Raw genomic sequence first — 19,638 nt, forward strand, 5'->3', positions numbered from 1 at the left:
ATTTATCTGTAAAGGGTTATTCAGGTTTAATCTGGATAACTTCAGGAGTCGATAGAACAAGTTAAAATAATGTTCATTCATGATATAAACTCATTTCCTAAATCGCATAGTTTCGGAGATAGGGGACGTCGAAGTAGGAATTTTATCCAGATTTATCCACCCCGTATATGAAATATTTACATTTCCCATCCTAGTAAACCTTTCCATGTAATTGTACGGAAGAACTCGATGGACATACATGTACAGGCTGGTCCATTTTCGATGGGATTTCAGGGTATCTCAGAAAATACTAAAGATATGATAAATCTGACACCACGTTCTCGAGCTCGATTTTCATGGCAAACTCGACTGTCAAATCAGAAATTTGCTATCTTCATTTGTTTCTGAGTTACAGGGCGTTTCTCGTTATTGTGACACTTTTGAACATGTCTGTATCTCAGCTGTTAAATAAGTTAAGAGTTAAAGTGAAAACTGCTCAAGACTAATTCTTTGGCGTAGAATTGAATGCCGGTATTAGATTTTTAGTAGGTCTTAAGATTCCGGAGTTATGACCCAAAGTTATAATTTTTTAAATGGAAATCGTAGCTGGTTATGACCTAAAAAAATGGAGATTTTTTTTTGCTTTTCAGCAATATACCACATGCTATAGTTATTTTTCCAAACACAGAAGATACGGGGTGTTTTATATATAAATTCGATCCTTTTTTACATTTTAATATGGCTGGCTATGAAAATACATACAAAACTATAATTCTTACTTTTACAAAACTCATATCTGTTGTAAAAATATGACGTTTATTTAAAATATATATTACAGATAAGAAAAGACAGAGTTTTCAAATTTTTATTCCACTTCAACTGAAGTTACAATATTAAACGTAAATTAAACAATAGTAAGTACCTACATCAATAAAAACTTTCAAAAATGATAGCTAAATGTTCAAATTGCCGTCCCTCAACTGTCACACATTTCACGCATCTTCTGGCAACGCTTCGGGTAGCATTCATTAAATGTATAGGTATTTGAAATATTATTAAAAGGAATTTTAAATATAATGTCTTTTAGAAAACCTCAAAGGAAAAAGTCCAACGGACTCAAATCAGGTAACCTAGCTGGCCATCTGATCGGTCCGTTTGTTCCTATCCACCTATCTCCTAAAATTTCGTTAGTATTATATTATCACACGAGTATATGTTGTGCATTTAAAATAAATGTCATATTTTTACAACAGATATGACTTTTGTAAAAGTAAGAATTATAGTTTTATCTGTATTTTCATAGCCGGTCATATTAAAAAGGAAAAAAAATATAATTTATATATAAAACACCCCGTATCTCCCGTGTTTGTAAAAATAACTATAGCATGTGATATATTGCTGAAAAGCGGAAAAAAATCTCTATTTTTTTAGGCCATGGTCAGCTACGATTTCCATTTAAAAAAATATAACTTTGGGTCATAACTCCGAAATCTTAAGATATACTAAAAATCTAATACCGGCATTCAATTCCACGCCAAAGAATTAGTCTTGAGCAGTTTTCACTTTAACTCTAACTTATTTAACAGCTGAGATACAGACATGTTAAAAAGTGTCACAATAACGAGAAACGCCCTGTAACTTAGAAACAAATGAAGATAGTAAATTTCCGATCTGACAATCGAGTTTGCCATGAAAATCGAGCTCGAGAACGTGGTGTCAGATTTATTATATCTTTAGTACTTTCTGAAATACCCTGAATTCCCATCGAAAATGGACCAGCCTGTACATTGCAGTACAAAAAAATTATATGTCAGTTTTGACATCCATAGCATTAGTTGGGTTTATGTTGTCGACCAGTATTGTCAAAATCTGTCGTTTACAATATTTGGCCAATGTGTGGAAAAAATATCTTTCCATATAATGCCGGAAAAGTAGCAGGTACTACTACTTACAATTATTTTAACATTGCGGTTGCAGTAATAATTTATGTTTTTATTCAAGTGTCATATAAATTTAGCACATATTGAAAAACTTATTGATTCACTGTAATAATCTATAAATTCTAAGTCGGCTCATAATCTATATTAATATAACTTTACGTCAGCATGACTTTACCATTAAGACGATTATGTTACCTGAAGTTATATGTATTATAAAATGTGGTAACGCAGTAATAAGAGTTGCGGTCGACTCCGACATATTTTTATATGTAATATATACAGGGTGTCCCCAGTTCGGGTTGCCTATACCTGAAATGGATACAAAATTTCAATTGTCAAAAAAAATCATTCTTCATGAAAAATTTTTGCTTGTCCAGAAACCCTTGGCAAGATAGTCATTTTTTCAATTTAATATACAGGGTGTTCAAAAATTTGGAATAGGTAAAAACAGTGAAGAGAAAAGTACCTTAAATCTTAACATTACGCGAAAAAGTAATGGGGAAAAGTTGCTTGGAATTAAATTCTATTTTTAAATATGAAAGCACGGCCTTCTAGTTAATACTCGACATTCTGGGATATTCTAGGTCTCTACTTATTTTTTAATACTTTCGGAGAAGCCATTCTATTTTAAAAAATATTGCTTTATTGAAAAACAGATACACATGTTTGCACATTAATAATTTATTTTTTATACAGGGGTATCAAGAACCTCAAAAACATTAATCCAACCTTTATTTTGAGAACACAGCAGAATCAATATATACGCGCAATTACAAAACTATTCTACATGAAGTCCGCCAAGTTCAATACACCTCTCCAATCTTTTTCTAAATGCAGCGTAGGTCGAATGTATCATTTCTTCATTTACTTGGGTAATAACTTCAATTATCCTGTTTTTCAAGAAATCAACATTGTGTTGCACTGATTCTCTGTACACTCTTTCTTTTAAGAAGCCCCAAAGGAAATAATCAAGCGGCGACAAGTCAGGGGACCTTGCTGGGCAACAATTAGGACCATACCTTCCTATCCACTCCTCTCGAAATTTTCTGTTAAGCCAATTGCGGACTAGAATTGTTGAGTGAGCGGGACATCCGTCTTGTTGGAAATACGCTTTTTGTCTATATTCCAAACGTTCTTCTTCTAATTTTGATCAGAAAAACGTGTCTAGCATCTCCAGGTACGTATATTGATTTAAATTTCACGTAACGTTAAGATTTAAAGTACTTTACTCTTCACTGTTTTTACCTTTTCCAAATTTTTGAACACCCTGTACATTAAATTGAACAAATGACTATCCTAGCAAGGGTTTCTGGACATGCAAAAATTTTTATGAAGAATGATTTTTTTTGACAATTGAAATTTTGTATCCATTTCAGGTATAGGCAACCCGAACTGGGAACACCCTGTACATATATATATTAGACTAAAAATTTGATTCAAAAAGTTTTCAAATTGACTTGTAAACAGCCTCCAAGTTACAGTCGAGGTCACCGATTGACTGCTCACTTTTAACCCTAAACATCTCGGTAATTTTTCCACTGATGAGAACCTTCGGAGACAGGCTGTTGGAAATACTGTGACCATTTCCGGGGTCAAAAATATACGGTTCCGTTTAAAATTTTCAGGTTGACCTTGACCATGAAGGTCATAGTCAAGGTCACATTCGAACGTAAAATTTTCCGCTCTTACCATTTGCGGGGTCAAAAGTATACGATTGCATTTAAAATTTTCAACTCGACCTCTAAATGACCTTCAAGGTCATGGTCAAGGTCATGATCAAGGTCACCGTTGGATTGCTCACTTAAAACCCTGCAACTTTTGTGCTAGTCATTTTTTTGTTTGAGCAGTATTTTCTAAGATAGAGGGAGATTCCAAACTTTTTGAACACCCTGTATATCCACGACGAATACCGAATAGTGTAGCTTTGGCTTAAAATGAGAACAGGATAGTGATTTTTCTAATGGTAAATCGAACATCTTCAATATATTTAAATAAATCTTAATATTTTTTTTATTGTAACATCTTGTATGTTGAAAACTAGTGGCTTTGTACTATTGGTTCATTAAAGCTCCAAGCAAAAATCTCCTGAAGTTCAAACAGAGATCTAGAGGACACCGCGTATAAACAAATTGATACATGGATGTTCTTGTTGTTATCAACACCTGGAATTGGAAACTATTACGAGACAACGAAAAAATGTATTAAATTTTAATTAACTCATTTAATTCAAAAAGAGTTAATCCTAGATATTTCGTGTAAGTGCTGATAAATAACGCTTCGAATCCCGTTACTGAGAGTGGAGGTCTCTGCCCGAAGGTATCGATAAAATATTCAACGCAAGGATCAACACCTATGGATGTTAAGCTAGTCAGGTTTTTTTATATTCGAACCTCTATTTATAGTATTTACAACAGCCCGTAAACCGTTGACATTCGCAATAATTTCGAATAAGCGGCCAGTAATTTATTGTGCGATAAATTCCTGATACAATTTATTATTATTCAAATGGCGCAATAACAGCCAACCTTTTCAGCATAGGAATAGTTTTATTAACGGTTGCCTTAAGAATCTAAGGAATTCCTTCAATGTCTATCCGACAGGTTGCCGATGCGGGTATTTAGATTTTTTAAGCGGTATTTCCTGCAATGCAAAACATTATATAAAAAAAATATTGTTCTTGACATTAAATAATAAACTGGACGCTCTAAATTAAACAATGTGTCTATAATTAAGTACGAGTATATTGACAGTTTAGGCTATTAATTATTGGATTTTAAAAGGAACTATGACTTTCAAGATATTTTATTACATGAATCATTTAAATAGTCATTTTAGATGAAAAAACCGCGGAGTGCTATTAATTAGAGGGTGGAAATTGGAGATAGGGGTGAAAATGCACCCCTTTCAGTTTTTTAATTGTAGCTCGAAAACGAAGCAAAATTTCGCTATATGTAGTTATCGCTGCTTATTTAAATTCGACTTTTTAATTTTTTTTACTTTTCTGCCTCTAGTTTTTTTTTTGAGTAAGTATAGGCTTCATAAAAGAGTAAATAAAATTTCCTTCCAAAAAAAGAGGTTGTACAGTATTTTTGAATGATAATTGACTGATATATGGCTGCTCGAACTTAGCCCGTTTTAATTCTCATTTTTTGCAAAAAAGGAAGGATTCGTTCAAGGATTTCATCACATGACTTGTTCGAAGAGTCAATAAAAAAACCGCGGGGTGCTATTAAATTAGAGGGTTGAAATTGAAAATAGAGGTGAAAATGCACTTTTGCAGTTTTTTAAATATAGCACGAAAACGAAGCAAAATTTCGATATAGCTCATAGGAAAAATTTTGTAGAGAATTGAATTTCCCATCGAATTGGCTTATTTAAAAAATTTAAAAGAAAAATTTTATGCAAACAACCGTTAATAAACAATTTTAAAAAAAACAAAAATAAGATTTTTTGATTTTTTTTACTTTTTTGACTCTATTTTTTTTAATAGATGTACCTAGGCAAAGAAAATTGCTGTACAAAAAAACTAGATGAGATTCCCTACAAAATGATGCGTTTTCAAAAGTTTTTGGACTAATATTGACAGTTATAACCGGTCAAACTTGAATATTTTTTAGATTTTTGTCGTTTTTAACATACATTAATCAAAAAAAATCTTTTTTGCTTTTTTAAAATTGTTTATTAACAATTTTTTGCATAAAATATTTCTTTTAAATTTTTTAAATTCAATGTGAAATTCAATTCTTTACAAAATTTTTCCTATGAACTATACTGAAATTTTGCTTCGTTTTCGTGCTATATTTAAAAAGTGCAAAAGTGCATTTTCACCCCTATTTTCAATTTAATATCTAATTTAAAAGCACCCCGCGGTTTTTTCATTTAGAATGGCCCTGCGAACAAGTCATAGGATGAAAATCCTTGGACGAATCCTTCCTTTTTTGCAAAAAATTAAAACGTATTCGTATAGGTAAGGGTAAACGCGACGAAAATCGAAAAATTGGCCCTCATTCAAAAATACCGTACAACCTCTTTTTTGAAGGAAATTGTATCTACTTTTTTTATGAAGCAATGCCTATACCAATTTTTACTTAAAAAAAACTAGAGGCAAAAAAATAAAACATCGAATTTTTCATTTTTTCAAATTGTTTATTAACGATTTTTTGCATTTTCCTTTTAAATTTTTTAAATAAACTGTTTCGATGGGAAATTCAATTCTGTATATAATTTTTCCTATGAACTATAGCGAAATTTTGCTTCGTTTTCGAGCTACAATTAAAAAACTGAAAGGGGTGCATTTTCACCCCTATCTCTAATGTCCACCCTCTAATTTAATAGCACTCCGTGTTTTTTTCATCTAAAATGACCCTTTGATATATTCATGCAATAAAATTGCTTGAACGTCATAGTTCCTTTTAACCCTGTTTTTTTTATATATACAGGGTGATTCACAACTTATCCAAAAAAATTTGGGAATAGATGCAGCATGAGCAATGGAATCAATATCGTAAAAAAAAATTTTTGTAAAATTCTTATAGTTTTCTAGAAAAAAATATTGAAGTTATAGTACATTCAACTATTACATAGCTGGACAACTGTAGTCTCTAGCGTCATTCGCCACGTGGCGTGGCCTCAGCGATTCGAATACTGAAATCGGATTTTGCAATCGTCGGCGTCGTTGCGATAGTAGTAATCTGTGGTGTTTACAATAGGTTTTTAGTAGTTAGTGTCAACAATGGGTAGTTAGTGTCAAAAATGGTTTGCGTGTATAGCAACTCGGAGTTGATGGATATCGTTTTAATTTATGGTGAAGCATTTGTGTTATGGTGAAACAAGACAACATTTGTGTTAGTTCGTAGAAACTGAGTACAACGGACCCAAATGTGATTACACGTTGGTGGATAAAATTTTGAACAATTGTTGTAACATAGGGTATGTCAAATGATTTTATTATTTAAAAACACAAATTAATTTTATTAATTAATAAAGGCAAAAGCAGTTAAATTTGCCGATATAAAATAGGTGCGATAAAATTCTATTTACATATTTCTTTACTTGCGAAAGTTTTTGTCCGTTTTTGTCAAACCGCCATGCCGGTCGCATTGTGCCAGGTCAGGTTTTACAGTGGACCAGTTTCCAGTGCCGTGCAGAAGTGTATTTTTAAATCATTTTCGAACTGCCCTTTTTGATTTTTTCTTTACAAAATTGTATTTGTAAGGGTCCCCTGTACATCCAGAATTTTTTGGATAAGTTCTGAATCACCCTGTATAATCAATAACCTAGTTTATTATATTTGAGAGAGATAATGGGAATTTGATTTTTTTTTTCATTAATGTGCAAACAAACACATCATAACCTGGTACACATCAAAATTCTTAAAGTAAGACACTTTTTTTGGGATCATACGAGGTCTGTTCAGGAAATAACCGAACTTAATTTTTTTAAACATTATGTATTATTTATTTTATTCATTATTGGCCCTTGTTTCCTTCAAAGTACTCCCCTCCTCTATTCACACACTTTTCCCAGTGGTGTTTCCATTTCGCGAAGTAGTCCCGGATAGCTTTAATATGGCCTTTAAAGTCTGTGACAAATTTGCTTTGATGTCATCAATAGTCTGAAAACGGCGTCTATTCAACACTGATTTTAATTTCGGAAATAAGAAAAAATCGCAAGGAGGCAAGTACGGAGGGTGAAGGAGGACAGTAATCTGATTTTTGACAAAACTGAGTGTACGGGTGCAATAACTATAAGTTGTCTATCCACATCTCTGTTGTTGACATTGGATCGAGACTGACGTGATTTCTTGGGCTTGGAGATCCTCTGCCAATCCATTGTGATAATTGAACTCTAATCTCAATGTCGTAGCCGTAAAAGCCTTCGTCTCCCGTTATGATCTTTCGAATGAATGTTTCTTCGTCATTGGATTGTTCAAGGAGTTGGTGGCAAACGTCCAAACGATTTTCTCTCTGTTGTTCGGTCATCAATGAGAGAAAATTTTATGGCATGACGCAATTGAGATGCTAACCTCTTCTGTAATTTCTCTGACAGGCAATCGACGATTTGCACGCACCTGATCTTTGACTTTCTGAATGGTGAAGTCACCATTGAAGTCAAAAGCCTTCTTGGTCGAGGATCATCTTCAATTGACAACCATTTTTAAATCATGGAAACGATTCGTAACATTGTGTATGACCCAGATCATAATCTCCGTAATTGAAACGTTTCCGTGAAAGTTTTCTCTTGTTTCACACAACATTTTACGCTGCACCGTTGTTGCAGAAAATCGCACATTTTCAAAAATCCTCAAAAAGGTCTGTTATTTTCTGAACAGGCCTCGTATTTCATAAAACATAATGTATTGCATTGAAATTTATTTTACTAAAAGGCAAGGTGTTTTGACAATAGTATAACTGTGGTTTTAAAGCTCTCATGGCCCATACTAATATTTAAGTTCGATGGCTTTTCGGGTCGTTATATCGTGACCTGAGTACCTGATTGCTGCCAGTTATAGAATTACTTCCTTAACCTTAGCTAGGCATCTTTGACCTGCCCTTGTTGTTCTCGGGCTAGGTTTATGATAGTGAGTACGCCCCCGCAATGAAAATTATCATATATAATTATTGAATTTAATTTTTACCTTACAATTATAATTTGAACATTCGTGATATGTTTGAAAAAATTGAAATAAATTGAAAAACTACGTGCACATGTTTTCTTTGTACAGAAATCGTGTCAAGCATTGAATAGGTAAATGCTTCCCGTTTTTAAAAAACGTACTAGAAATGTAGGTATGCAAAAAATATCTAGCCCCATAGACAAGAAAGACTGTTAACTGCCGATTTTGCGAGCAACAACTACTCTATGGACTACATACATATTAGCATTGAATTACATCTGCAGTAGTCAGTGAACAGCTAGTAATAAATGTCCAAAGTAAAAACTAAAGATATGTCTAAATAGTAAACATTAGGGCTGTCAGAACTCAATTAAATTATTCCAAATTAACAATTCAATTTTGTTCTAGTAGGCGTTGATAGTGACAACTTCATTTTAATCATTTTTTGGAAGTCGGTGATGAAGCAAAACGTGGATTGGATTTTTGTTTGTGGGTTGACAGTATGGAAAGAGGATTTCATATAAAGTGTAAGTGCAAGTGCAAATGCAAGTGTAAGACAATGGTTAGACATTTCTAGACCAATGGATTGGGAGACAACAACCAGTTCAGTGGCCTCCTAGTAGTCCAAATTTGACAGTAATGGATTTTTTCGTATGGAGTCGGCTGAAACTAATTGTTTATCGCACACCTCTAATAGATTTCAATATTTATCAAATAATTAAAGAATGCGATTAGAGATGTCGTTGTTTCTGTATCTTTAGATGAGATTAGAAAAAGTTTTGTCCGTTTAAAAACACGTGTTCAATATGGTGGCAGTGTGTTTGAGTAAATAAACTTTTGAAATTTGAGAACTGTTAATTTGGAATAATTTAATTTGTATAAAATAAATTTAATTATTACAAATAAATAAAAGTAGGCTGATTTTTTCGAAAATTGTTATTAGAGACTGCCTTTTGCTTTTGAACTGTTCCTAGTCCTTTCACATCTTCACAAATAACTGCATTTTACTTTTGTACCATTTAAAGTTTTTTAAATTTTTTGAATACCCCGAACAAGAAATGTTAAATTATTTTATCCCAACTTTACTTTAAGAACCAGCAAAATTTTTTATTAAGAATAACTTTTTTCGATAAAATGAAAAATAAGAAAGTTTTTCCTATTCTGTGGATATAATATGGGTAAATGTATGTAAAATTTTACATTATTTGTTGTTTCTCATAGTATGTAGTATTGAAACTATAAGCAAGGACTAACTAGTTTACATCAATGTCAATTACAGTCTGCTCGTGAAATCTATGTACAAGGATAAACGTATTTTAACCATGCGATATAAGTTAGTTTCAGAGGCTTTCCCGTTAAAACAATTTTAATAAATTGACAATTACAAGCTTTCATCTACAGGAAAAAAGCTCATAATTTTTACCTGTACAGGAACGTGAAACAATCTAGGTTGTAAAATTTTTAATAATTGATGGTAAATCTTTACATTAGCCTTGTCGGATTTCATAACTTAAAACCATGAAATTATCAGAAACTATCACAGAGAAATTTAAATAAAAAGGGAATATTGAAGCCTTCTACAAAATAGTATAATTACAGAAAACAAGAATTTGAAAATTAACTAAATTAACTAATTAACTTAAAAATAATAATAAGTTGAAGACCACACGGCAAAAACGATAAAAGTCACTTTTATTTCATTTGGTAGAAAATGAATTTTAAATTAAATTCGGAAATCATACAATATCGCGAAAACGATAAAAGTATCCTTAAATCGCTGATATTTCTACTTTTTGCACACATTTCTTTCGTAGTAATATCCTTATTATACCTAAAATACATATTAATTAATATATGCCGTTAAAATATAATTATATTGTGGGAAACAACTACTCTGCGGACTACATTAGACAATGCGCAGCAGTAACAATTATAATATGACATACTTTGCATGCTATATTTCAGCTACACTCTAATATGTTTTGGTTATGAATTTTGTTTCAATTGTATCTAGTGATCCATCAAAGATAGGAACAAGATTTGAAGTCATCTTTTGAAACATTTCGTAGTCAATATGATAGCTATGTCTTTTTCATTATTAGATACAAAATTAGTATATTTTATTTTCAATTTCTAGATGGTAAGTTACCATAGAGTTCCTTTAGTAGGTATACTGAAATATTTTTATTACAAATAAAAAAATTGGAACGGTATATTAAAAAAAAATATGCAGATATGTTGTTTTTTATAAAATTTTGACAAACTTTTAACAATATTGGTTATGCAGAGAGTTGTATTTAGTCCATGGACATAATTCTATAATTTTAAACAAAATTAAAAAAAAAATGTTGAGATGAAACTGATTTGTCTATTCAAAAGAAACAACTTCTTCGTTTTGTTCTTCAACTTTTCTAGTAAAATATAACTAATATTTTTTATTTGGATGTTATTTAGTAAAATGTAAGCTTTATTTAAAATTTAATATAGTTTTCGATCTACTACAAAAAGTATATAACAAATGATGTTAAATAAAAACAATAGTAAAATTGTATCTCAAAAACGAAACGTCTACGAATCTATGTTCAAATAAATGTTTTCTTATTTTTGGTCAGAAAATCAGCTGTGCAATTTTGCCGATGGAATATTGCAACATACTGTATACTGTTTGCAGAATGGTTTATACTTTACAGTTAATATACTTCATACTAATGATTTTTTATAGAACAATTAATTAAGCAATTAATACTTATAATAGATTAAAATATTAATAATATTCTGTCGTGACAGATGCGCTGAAGTTTTCTAATAAAATGTATTTAATTATTCTAATGTTCTTTGCAATAAACAAACATAAATAACGCACAATAGTTTCACGTTGAAAACACATAGAATATGTAATTTTTTTAATGTTGGTACAACTATATTAGATAGATTATGTGGCTCTGGAAAGTATTCTATTACGGTAATTTGTAGTTAAGGGACACAAGCAGATAAATAGTTAACAAACGTAGGTTCTGATGCTCACGGTAACAATTTGTTTTAAAGCATATTTTTTTGAAAATAGCTCGATGATATGAATAATACTTTTTAACCTATAAATATCGAAGAAACACGCACCTGAAGTTATGACACGGATTTAAAGACACCCTGTTTAATATGAAACGCATTTATTGTTTTTTTAATCCAGCAATTGGAGTATGACAACTTTAATATTAGCAATCCTTAATGACTTAACATCTTTTACTTCTATAAACATAGAATAAAAATTTTCAACTGAGCATTTGCTTAAGTAAAATTAAGCTTAGACATACTATTCCCTGTTAAGTATACATGTTTCCCACAGTATATTGTTACTTTTTAAGTTGTATTTATTATGTTTTAAAATGGATTCAAGATTATCCTAATACTTTAAGTGTTTTCACTAGCTCTAACATAAATATACTTACAAGTAAAGTTGGAAAAAAGAATTGCCTTTCCAATTTAGCACACATAAATTTTGTAGCTTCTTTAGGCATTAATTTGTTTTATGACAGTTTATTTACTACTGTATTGTATTAAATATGTATTTTTAAAAAATATACCAGATAAAATTAAATTTATTCTATTTATGCCAATTTTTTTTGTTTTCAACGAAAGCTAAGAATCCACGTACAGTAAAAGCTGCAATACCTCACGCATTATACATATTTTCACTTTATAATTTCTTGGTTCAAATAACTTAAGTTATCCATTAAATCGATTATAATATAATTTCGTTGTATTGACGCACATTCCAACTGCTGCCGAAAAAATTAAACACTATTTTCTACAAGATGATACCATTTTACGTCTCCTTGAAATTCTTAACCTACTTTTGACGCTTAATTAATATTTAATAGAACTACATAAAAAATGTATCGCGATCCACATTCACGAATGCTTTTTCATTTAGCTCGTCATCTCTAGATGTAGAGGTAGCAAACATAAAAGTATGTAATTAAATCGACGGACAAAAAAAAAAGTGTAAAATCCCTTCGATTTCATCTGAACTTTCGATTTCTCGGATAAGAGTGTCAAAAATGTAAAAGATGTAATAAACATATTTTTATCCAATACGTTAATACTAAATAACTTTCAAAGAGACTAATTTCGTCGAACAGAAACATTTCCTCCGTATAGACTAATAATATCCCTTTAATATGAGTGTAGCAACTATCCAAAAATGACATTTTTTTTTATTTTATAAGAAGGTGTATTGGGATTTTTATCAGTTTTCGATTTTGTTTAAAGAAACCTGGCAACTTTATTTCCTATTAAGTTAAGTTAATAACGAAACGTCATTCTCCATTCTGAGAATGAGAAGAGATTGTTTTCGAAAGTTAACAATTTATTAAACTAATAGGAGATAAAATGTGTATTTGTTATTTGTTTTTTAGTGTAAAATTTTTCGTTTCGGCAAAATTAGTTTCATAAAAATAACCCTTTGCTGATTCTTTTGGTGCAAGGATTTTGAAATTTTTATTATTTTTGGCAGGTGGCAAAATAACCAAATAAATGGAGAAAAAATTAAAAGTGTGCCACAAGCAATAGATAAGTAACTTCAGGCAATATATCTCGTACATTAATGCACGCGGTACATACATATATCTGTATATACTCGTATGTAAACATAAGTTGAAATTAATAATATTGCCTTTATTTCATTTCAAGAAAAACGTATAAGTTTCAAGAATAGGACGAAAAGAAAAGTAATAATAGACCAATATGAGTACGAAACATTGGAACAAACAGATTTAGGATTTGAATAAATCTAAAGTAGGTAATACATAGCAATACAGTTACTATGATGTTTGGAAAGGATCCAGCTTTTTATTTATTTCCGAAATGTATGAATATGCGAGATAAACTGAAATTATGTTATTGAATATTTTACAGACGATAATGAGAAAAACTCCTTTTACATTATGCGTGCATAGATAGATGTCTCTATTCTCTATACATACGAGTAGTTAAATTATGAATGTCACAATATCTACAAAATTTATTACATAAATAAGAAGATACAACATCATTTTACTTTAAACAAAATAAGACACAGTAAATAAATCTCTCATCTAAATTTAAAAGAGCTACTAGATATTGATCAAATTTTTGTTAACTTAAAAGTAAATATATCTCATCAGATAAGATTTTTTTAATTTTTTTATATAAATATTTATATAGTGTAGTTCTGACGCTATGAATCTTTTCTTGGTGATGTGATGTGTGTGATACCGCCTCTTTATCTCGAATTCGAAACTATCTCGGACACAATAAATGATTATTGATTCTTAAACACTCTCCCAATACATAGCTCCTTATTTTCTATATACAGGGTGTCCCGTTCATGTTTCAAAACTTATGTGCAAGTTCCTCATGGAAAAATAATAGGGGTAGTTCATGTAAAGTTTTTTTCTTAGACACCCTGTTTTCGAGATACAGTGTGTTGAAGTTGTTACTTTCCAAATGGTTTTCCTTATATCTTTAAATCGGGCTAAATATAAAAATGTCAAAATTTGTACACGAGTAAATATCAACTGTGCGTTATGTGCAAATGGTTTCTTTCTGAAAAGCAGTGTCGCCGATATAGGTAATTGAAGGGATACAATCGAAGAAAAAATATGTTAAAAATCAAAATTTATTAGATTTCTAAACAGTTCTGTAAACGCTAAAGTATACTGCAACAAAAAGGTATACTTGTCGAAATTCGGTAGCATTTACCATTTTGGTAAGGTCCTCTTTCAACTTAATCTTTGTTAATGTACTTGTGCCCCTTTATGTGAGCAAAAAAATACAATTTCATTTTTCTCGAAAATGGTACATGTAACGTGTAAATTACTTATATCAGTACTTTTTTCTCATATTTCTTATTATTTCTAGAATTTCATATCGAGATAGTATCTATGTTCCTGCTCTTACTAAAAGCGACTCAAGACAGAGAATTATTCAAATTTCGTGTTTTAGATTTGCTTACGGCATAATTATGAGAATATGAGGGGTATTAGTAAATTCATTAACGATTCCCGAAACTAGAGACTTGACAAGTAAAGGAAACTGCATGTTTTGTGTACCTATTACTCTTAGGATTTTGAAAACTATTACACTGTCCAATGCATTAGGCGCTAGATATTCGCGAATAACGTTGGTTTTGAAACTTTGGCCTTGAATATCTCGAAAAAGGCGAGGTCTCTTGGAAAAAATGCAAGAGACTAATCTTGTAGATAATTAGATTATCTACAACTTTCAGAAATTATGGATGTCCGATGCACAGAACGCGAGATATTTGCAAAAAAACTGTGACCTTCAATATCTTGGGTAGCGATGTTGTGATTTTTGCGGATTTAGGTTTGGGACACCTCAAAGAACGTTTGTCGGAATTTTGTAGAGGTCAAATGCTAATTTCCTATCTCGCTAAGGTAATACTCTTAATTCTTGACAGTATTAACTAGAAATTCTTTTGTTTTCCGGAAAAGTTAAAGGGAACTGTTTTCTTTGTAATACAATTTAGAATCAAATGTACTAAATTTCCAAAATACCTAGAGGCCTCGAAACTTAGTGATAGTGTCCCTCATTATCTCCACCACAGGTTGACAGTTATACACAAATTCATTGAATTTTTACTTTCACTTAAGTTACTATTTTCATCAGTCTACGTCAAAAATATTTCTACAAATATTTATGTTTACTTTACATCCCTTAAAAATTCAGCGCCCTACATCTAGAAAGCTAAACCGCTTTGGACAGAGAAAAACCATTCGAACTTTTGTCCCGTAATGAAATATTTTTAGGTACTTAAATTGCACCTAACTTAACAGTTAAATATAATCATTGTATTTGTTTCTAATGAAGTACGAGTTTATAAAAAAATAGGCAGTGGTAACTACACTGTGTTTCACTTTTCATGGAGCCTTATTTCTCTTTTGTTTGTTTTCACATTTTAGCACGAAATGATTGCATGCAAAACGATTATTCTGATATAAATATAGATTTTTTAGAAAAATATATGAATTTTTATTCAAAAATTTGATAAATTTATTCAAATTTAGCATCCCCAGAAACCTCTACCTAACAAATTTGAATAAAATAATTTTTGAAACTTTTCCTTTTCGTTTTTTTATAAAGGAATCTAGTTCCTAAGATTTTGTCTATTTGGTAACAAACATTTAGTGTAGGAATTTATCTGGCACTTCACATTTCTTGAAAATATTCACAACTAAAAAATACAAAGCAAAAGAACTAAGAAAATAATATAATAATATTAAATAACAAAATAATTATCTCCATTTCAATTAATCAACTTCGTTTTTCTATGCATTTTCAACCCTTTTACTTACTCTTTCCTGTTTCTTTTCCTCTTTTTTTATTTTTCTTCTTTCTTATTTCTTGTCTAGTAATATCGCTACTTATCTGCCTAGCTTTATTTTCTAGCTTTTAAATGAACAACATTCTAAACTAAGAAAAACAATTAATGTTAAATGTAGCCACACCTTGAGCATTTTTAAAAATATTTTATTGAAATTTAGGGTTTCTAGGGAGAGGAATATATTAATTTTTAGATAAAATAATCGCTAATATATATTTTTTAAAGTCTATCCCTTTTTTAATTTTAGAACCGGCCTATGACAGAATAATCGTTTTGCAGGTAGTAGTAAATTGTAAAAGGGATTTAATTTCAAATAACCGAGATATAAGGGTGGTTCCATGGAATTGAAACAGAGTGTATAAATGATCGAAAGACAAAAGCAGCTGAAGATATTTTCTTCTATAGCAGTGATCTGGGGAATGGTCAACAATTAATTTCAGTGTTTAAGTACTAAAAATTATTTGATGAATCAAACTTTAGTAAAGAGAATATTAGCTTTGATTGAGTCTGCTTAAATATCTGCAAGGGACAGCTAAAATGCTTGATCAAATTTTAATAGAAAGTTCCAAGAAATTAATTAAACAAATTCAGTTAAAGTAAAAAATATTATTTTATTAAAGGTTGAAGCGGTTTTCCATTATAGTGTTTGTAATCCATAGATTTTATGCATACAGGGACGTAGTTCTAGATGTGGATTTAAAATTTTAATACTTTTTTTTCAGGATATTTGAAACTTGATCATGATAAAACACTAAATACCCTAAAAATGTTATAAATACTGTAATTATGTTCAACTATTTTTTGCAATTTGAAATATGTAGATCATAAATTCCTAAGATTATGTTATGTTTAAACTGTTTCCACATACATGTTTTTATGAATTTCTTTTATTAATTTGCGGTGTAAAATATGCCGTTAAAATTTTAGTAGGTACATCGTCTACATACTGTGTACACGTATATAAATCAATAAAAAGTAGGGAATTTGTTTTTAAAAAACATTTTTTTTATTATTCATTTTAAAAAAAAATACTTTTGAGTAAGGCATCACAAATATTTTAGGAAATATAGTAGAGTACTTCAAACTTGAAAAAAAAAACATTAAAAAAAGTCAAAAGACGTTGCTTTTTATAAGTTTCATTTTGACATTTCATATTTTTGATATGTTACTTCTTCCAGAATTTTTTAGAATTATATTTTAGTTAATTGATATCCTATTTTGCAATACAAAAAAAAATTGATTATATCTTCAGTCTCATCACAGTAAGCAATACCTAAGCTGAAATAACTGAATAATTTTAAATAAGGAGTTGATATAAGCAACAGACAACTTTCATTTTTTGATTTATTAAAGGTAGACTGCCTAGTTTTGATTGCGGCTTGGCCAACATAATCTATTATTATTATTATTCATTTTCTAACGCAAAAAAATACTTTTTAGTAAAGTACCACAAATGCGTTAGAAGATATAGGTCAGTACTTAAAAACTGAAAAAACATTTAAAAAGAATTAAAAGAAATACGTTGCTTTTAAAAATTTCATTTTGACATTTGATATTTTCAAAATATTACTTCTAGTTTCTTTTAGAATTATATTTTGCAGTACATAAAAAATTTTGATTGTTTCTTCAGTCTCATCACAGCAAAATATACCTAAGCTGAAATAACTGAATTATAATTCTAAATAAGGCGTTGACATAAGCACGGGACAACTTTCATTTTTTTGATTTATAAAAGGTAGACTGCCTAGTTTTGATTGCGACAAAATTATCTATTCCTAACAAAATTGCGAAAGTAAAAGTAGTACTACAAGATGAACTTGACATTACTTCGGAAGGTAAAAGTGTGACAGAGCATTTTGTTCAAGCACATTATAAAATAACAGCATCTATTCGTTACATAAAATCAGTGAGATATATATCTAAGACATTGGTGAGTTAAAGTGTTTCTAAAATAGTCATGTTATGATACTAAATTATCAGATAAAAACCGCATTCCATTTGTAGGTACAGCAAGAACTCGTACAAAAAACAATGTTGATTGAAATGCTAATATGAATGAAAATTAAATAAGTTTTTCAGTTTACCTGCGCCTGTCCAGTCTTCATCAGTGCATAACATCGACCAGTCAAGCTGCAAATCTTTAAAACTTGCCATTTTGACACTTTTTCACTAAAACTAAATTTCGTTGTGGTTCCGAAAAAACCGTGTACAAAAACCGAGACCGAGTTATACCTGCCCGGTCATAACACGACGTGTGCCGATGATCAATTTCCCAAAACCACTGATAGTCGAAATCGGATCATTTAAGAGAAGATGAATTCAAATTTGACGGGCGAGAGGGTATTCGCGAAGCACATGTTAGGAAGAGAGGTTGGCTACGTACAATTCTCGATTCAAAACGGCGCAGTCTCTATAAGAATTCCACCGGTGGTCATTCAACAGATACCTGTTTTTACAATCTCTCTCGCACGCATACGCGCACCTGACGCGAAAAAAAGACAGGTAGCTTCTCGCGGCAGTGCGCGATTCCAGTCGGCGTTTTAATATTTTTTACTGCCGATTTATTTATACTAGAGAATCAATTTTAGTTAATTTACATAATTATATAAACAGACAATGCGGAACAAAATTTATTACGTGTGCGAACTATACGCGAATGGACTGATTTTGTTGTGGTAGGTACGTATTGGAAGTAGAACAAATATTAGAAACTGGAAATTTCTAATCAAAATTAGTAAATAAAATAAAAATAAAAATAAAATTGTATATACTAGAAATTCTTGTGGATGTACGGGGACTCTTTTATAGAACTTTTAAGTTGTACTAGGATGTACCAAAAATGTACTGGGATTTAAAAGGATGTACAGGATTAGTCACTATAATCTGACAACTTATTGCAAGTTTATTATTGAAATTACAAAAAAGTTTTTAATACATAAGTTTTAGCTTTTTATGAATTTTTACAATACAGTATTAGAAAAACCAATTGAATAAAGGAAATCACTAAATTAAAATTTTTGTTTTAAATGGAACGTTCTATATATTAGTGCATACTTAGCTTCATTAAATTTTTCTCTTTTCAAAAATACTGTTACTGTTACTGTATATGTTACTTTTACTGTATATATTACTGTTTGATTAAGGACTTTTCAACATATTTCAGGTCACCTAGAATTTGACTTAACCTCAATTCAAGCCCCGCATGTGACCTTATATGGCTAAGCTATCCCCGAATTCAGGTTCAGCGACCTCAAAAGCATACATACTTACAGGTTAACATTCGTGAAATGCCTTTTTTACTTTGACCTTGAAATGATCTTGACTTAACTTAAATGTGACCTTGTAGGGCTAAGCTATCCCCAAATTCAGTTCCCTCCCAAAATACTTATACATATAAGCACTGGTTGAAATTCAGTACAAGCCTTTTCTTTAGTTTCATCTTGAAATGACATTGAATTGACTTGAAGATGACCTTTAGGGTTTCGCTATCTCCAGATTCAGATTCTACGAGTCCAAAAACCTATACACTCACTGGTCAAAATTCAATACAAGTCTTTTCTTCAGTTTGACCTTGAAACGACCTTTACCTGACCTCCAGGTGACCTTAGATAGCTACGCTATTCAAGAATTCAGGTTCAGCAATCCCAAAAGCATTGTACCTACTGGTCAAAATTCATTACATGCCTCAGTTTTTGAATGCATCAACTTGAAACTTCGTGAAG

General features: G+C 30.7%; 1 protein-coding gene across 1 annotated transcript in view; it reads right to left on the reverse strand.

Moving 5' to 3' along the window:
- LOC108908086 (cerebellar degeneration-related protein 2-like) overlaps positions 1 to 18,270 on the reverse strand; it is a 352,146-nt gene extending 333,876 nt beyond the window's left edge. Inside the window, exon 1 of the mRNA XM_018712003.1 lies at positions 18,001 to 18,270. Within this exon, the coding sequence (XP_018567519.1) occupies positions 18,001 to 18,070 (70 nt within the window). The 5' untranslated portion in view covers positions 18,071 to 18,270. The remainder of the gene's footprint in view (positions 1 to 18,000) is intronic.
- Between the last annotated feature and the right edge of the window lie 1,368 nt (positions 18,271 to 19,638).

This window comes from Anoplophora glabripennis, unplaced genomic scaffold (genome assembly GCF_000390285.2).
Source record: "Anoplophora glabripennis isolate ALB-LARVAE unplaced genomic scaffold, Agla_2.0 scaffold229, whole genome shotgun sequence".
Taxonomy (NCBI): domain Eukaryota; kingdom Metazoa; phylum Arthropoda; class Insecta; order Coleoptera; family Cerambycidae; genus Anoplophora; species Anoplophora glabripennis.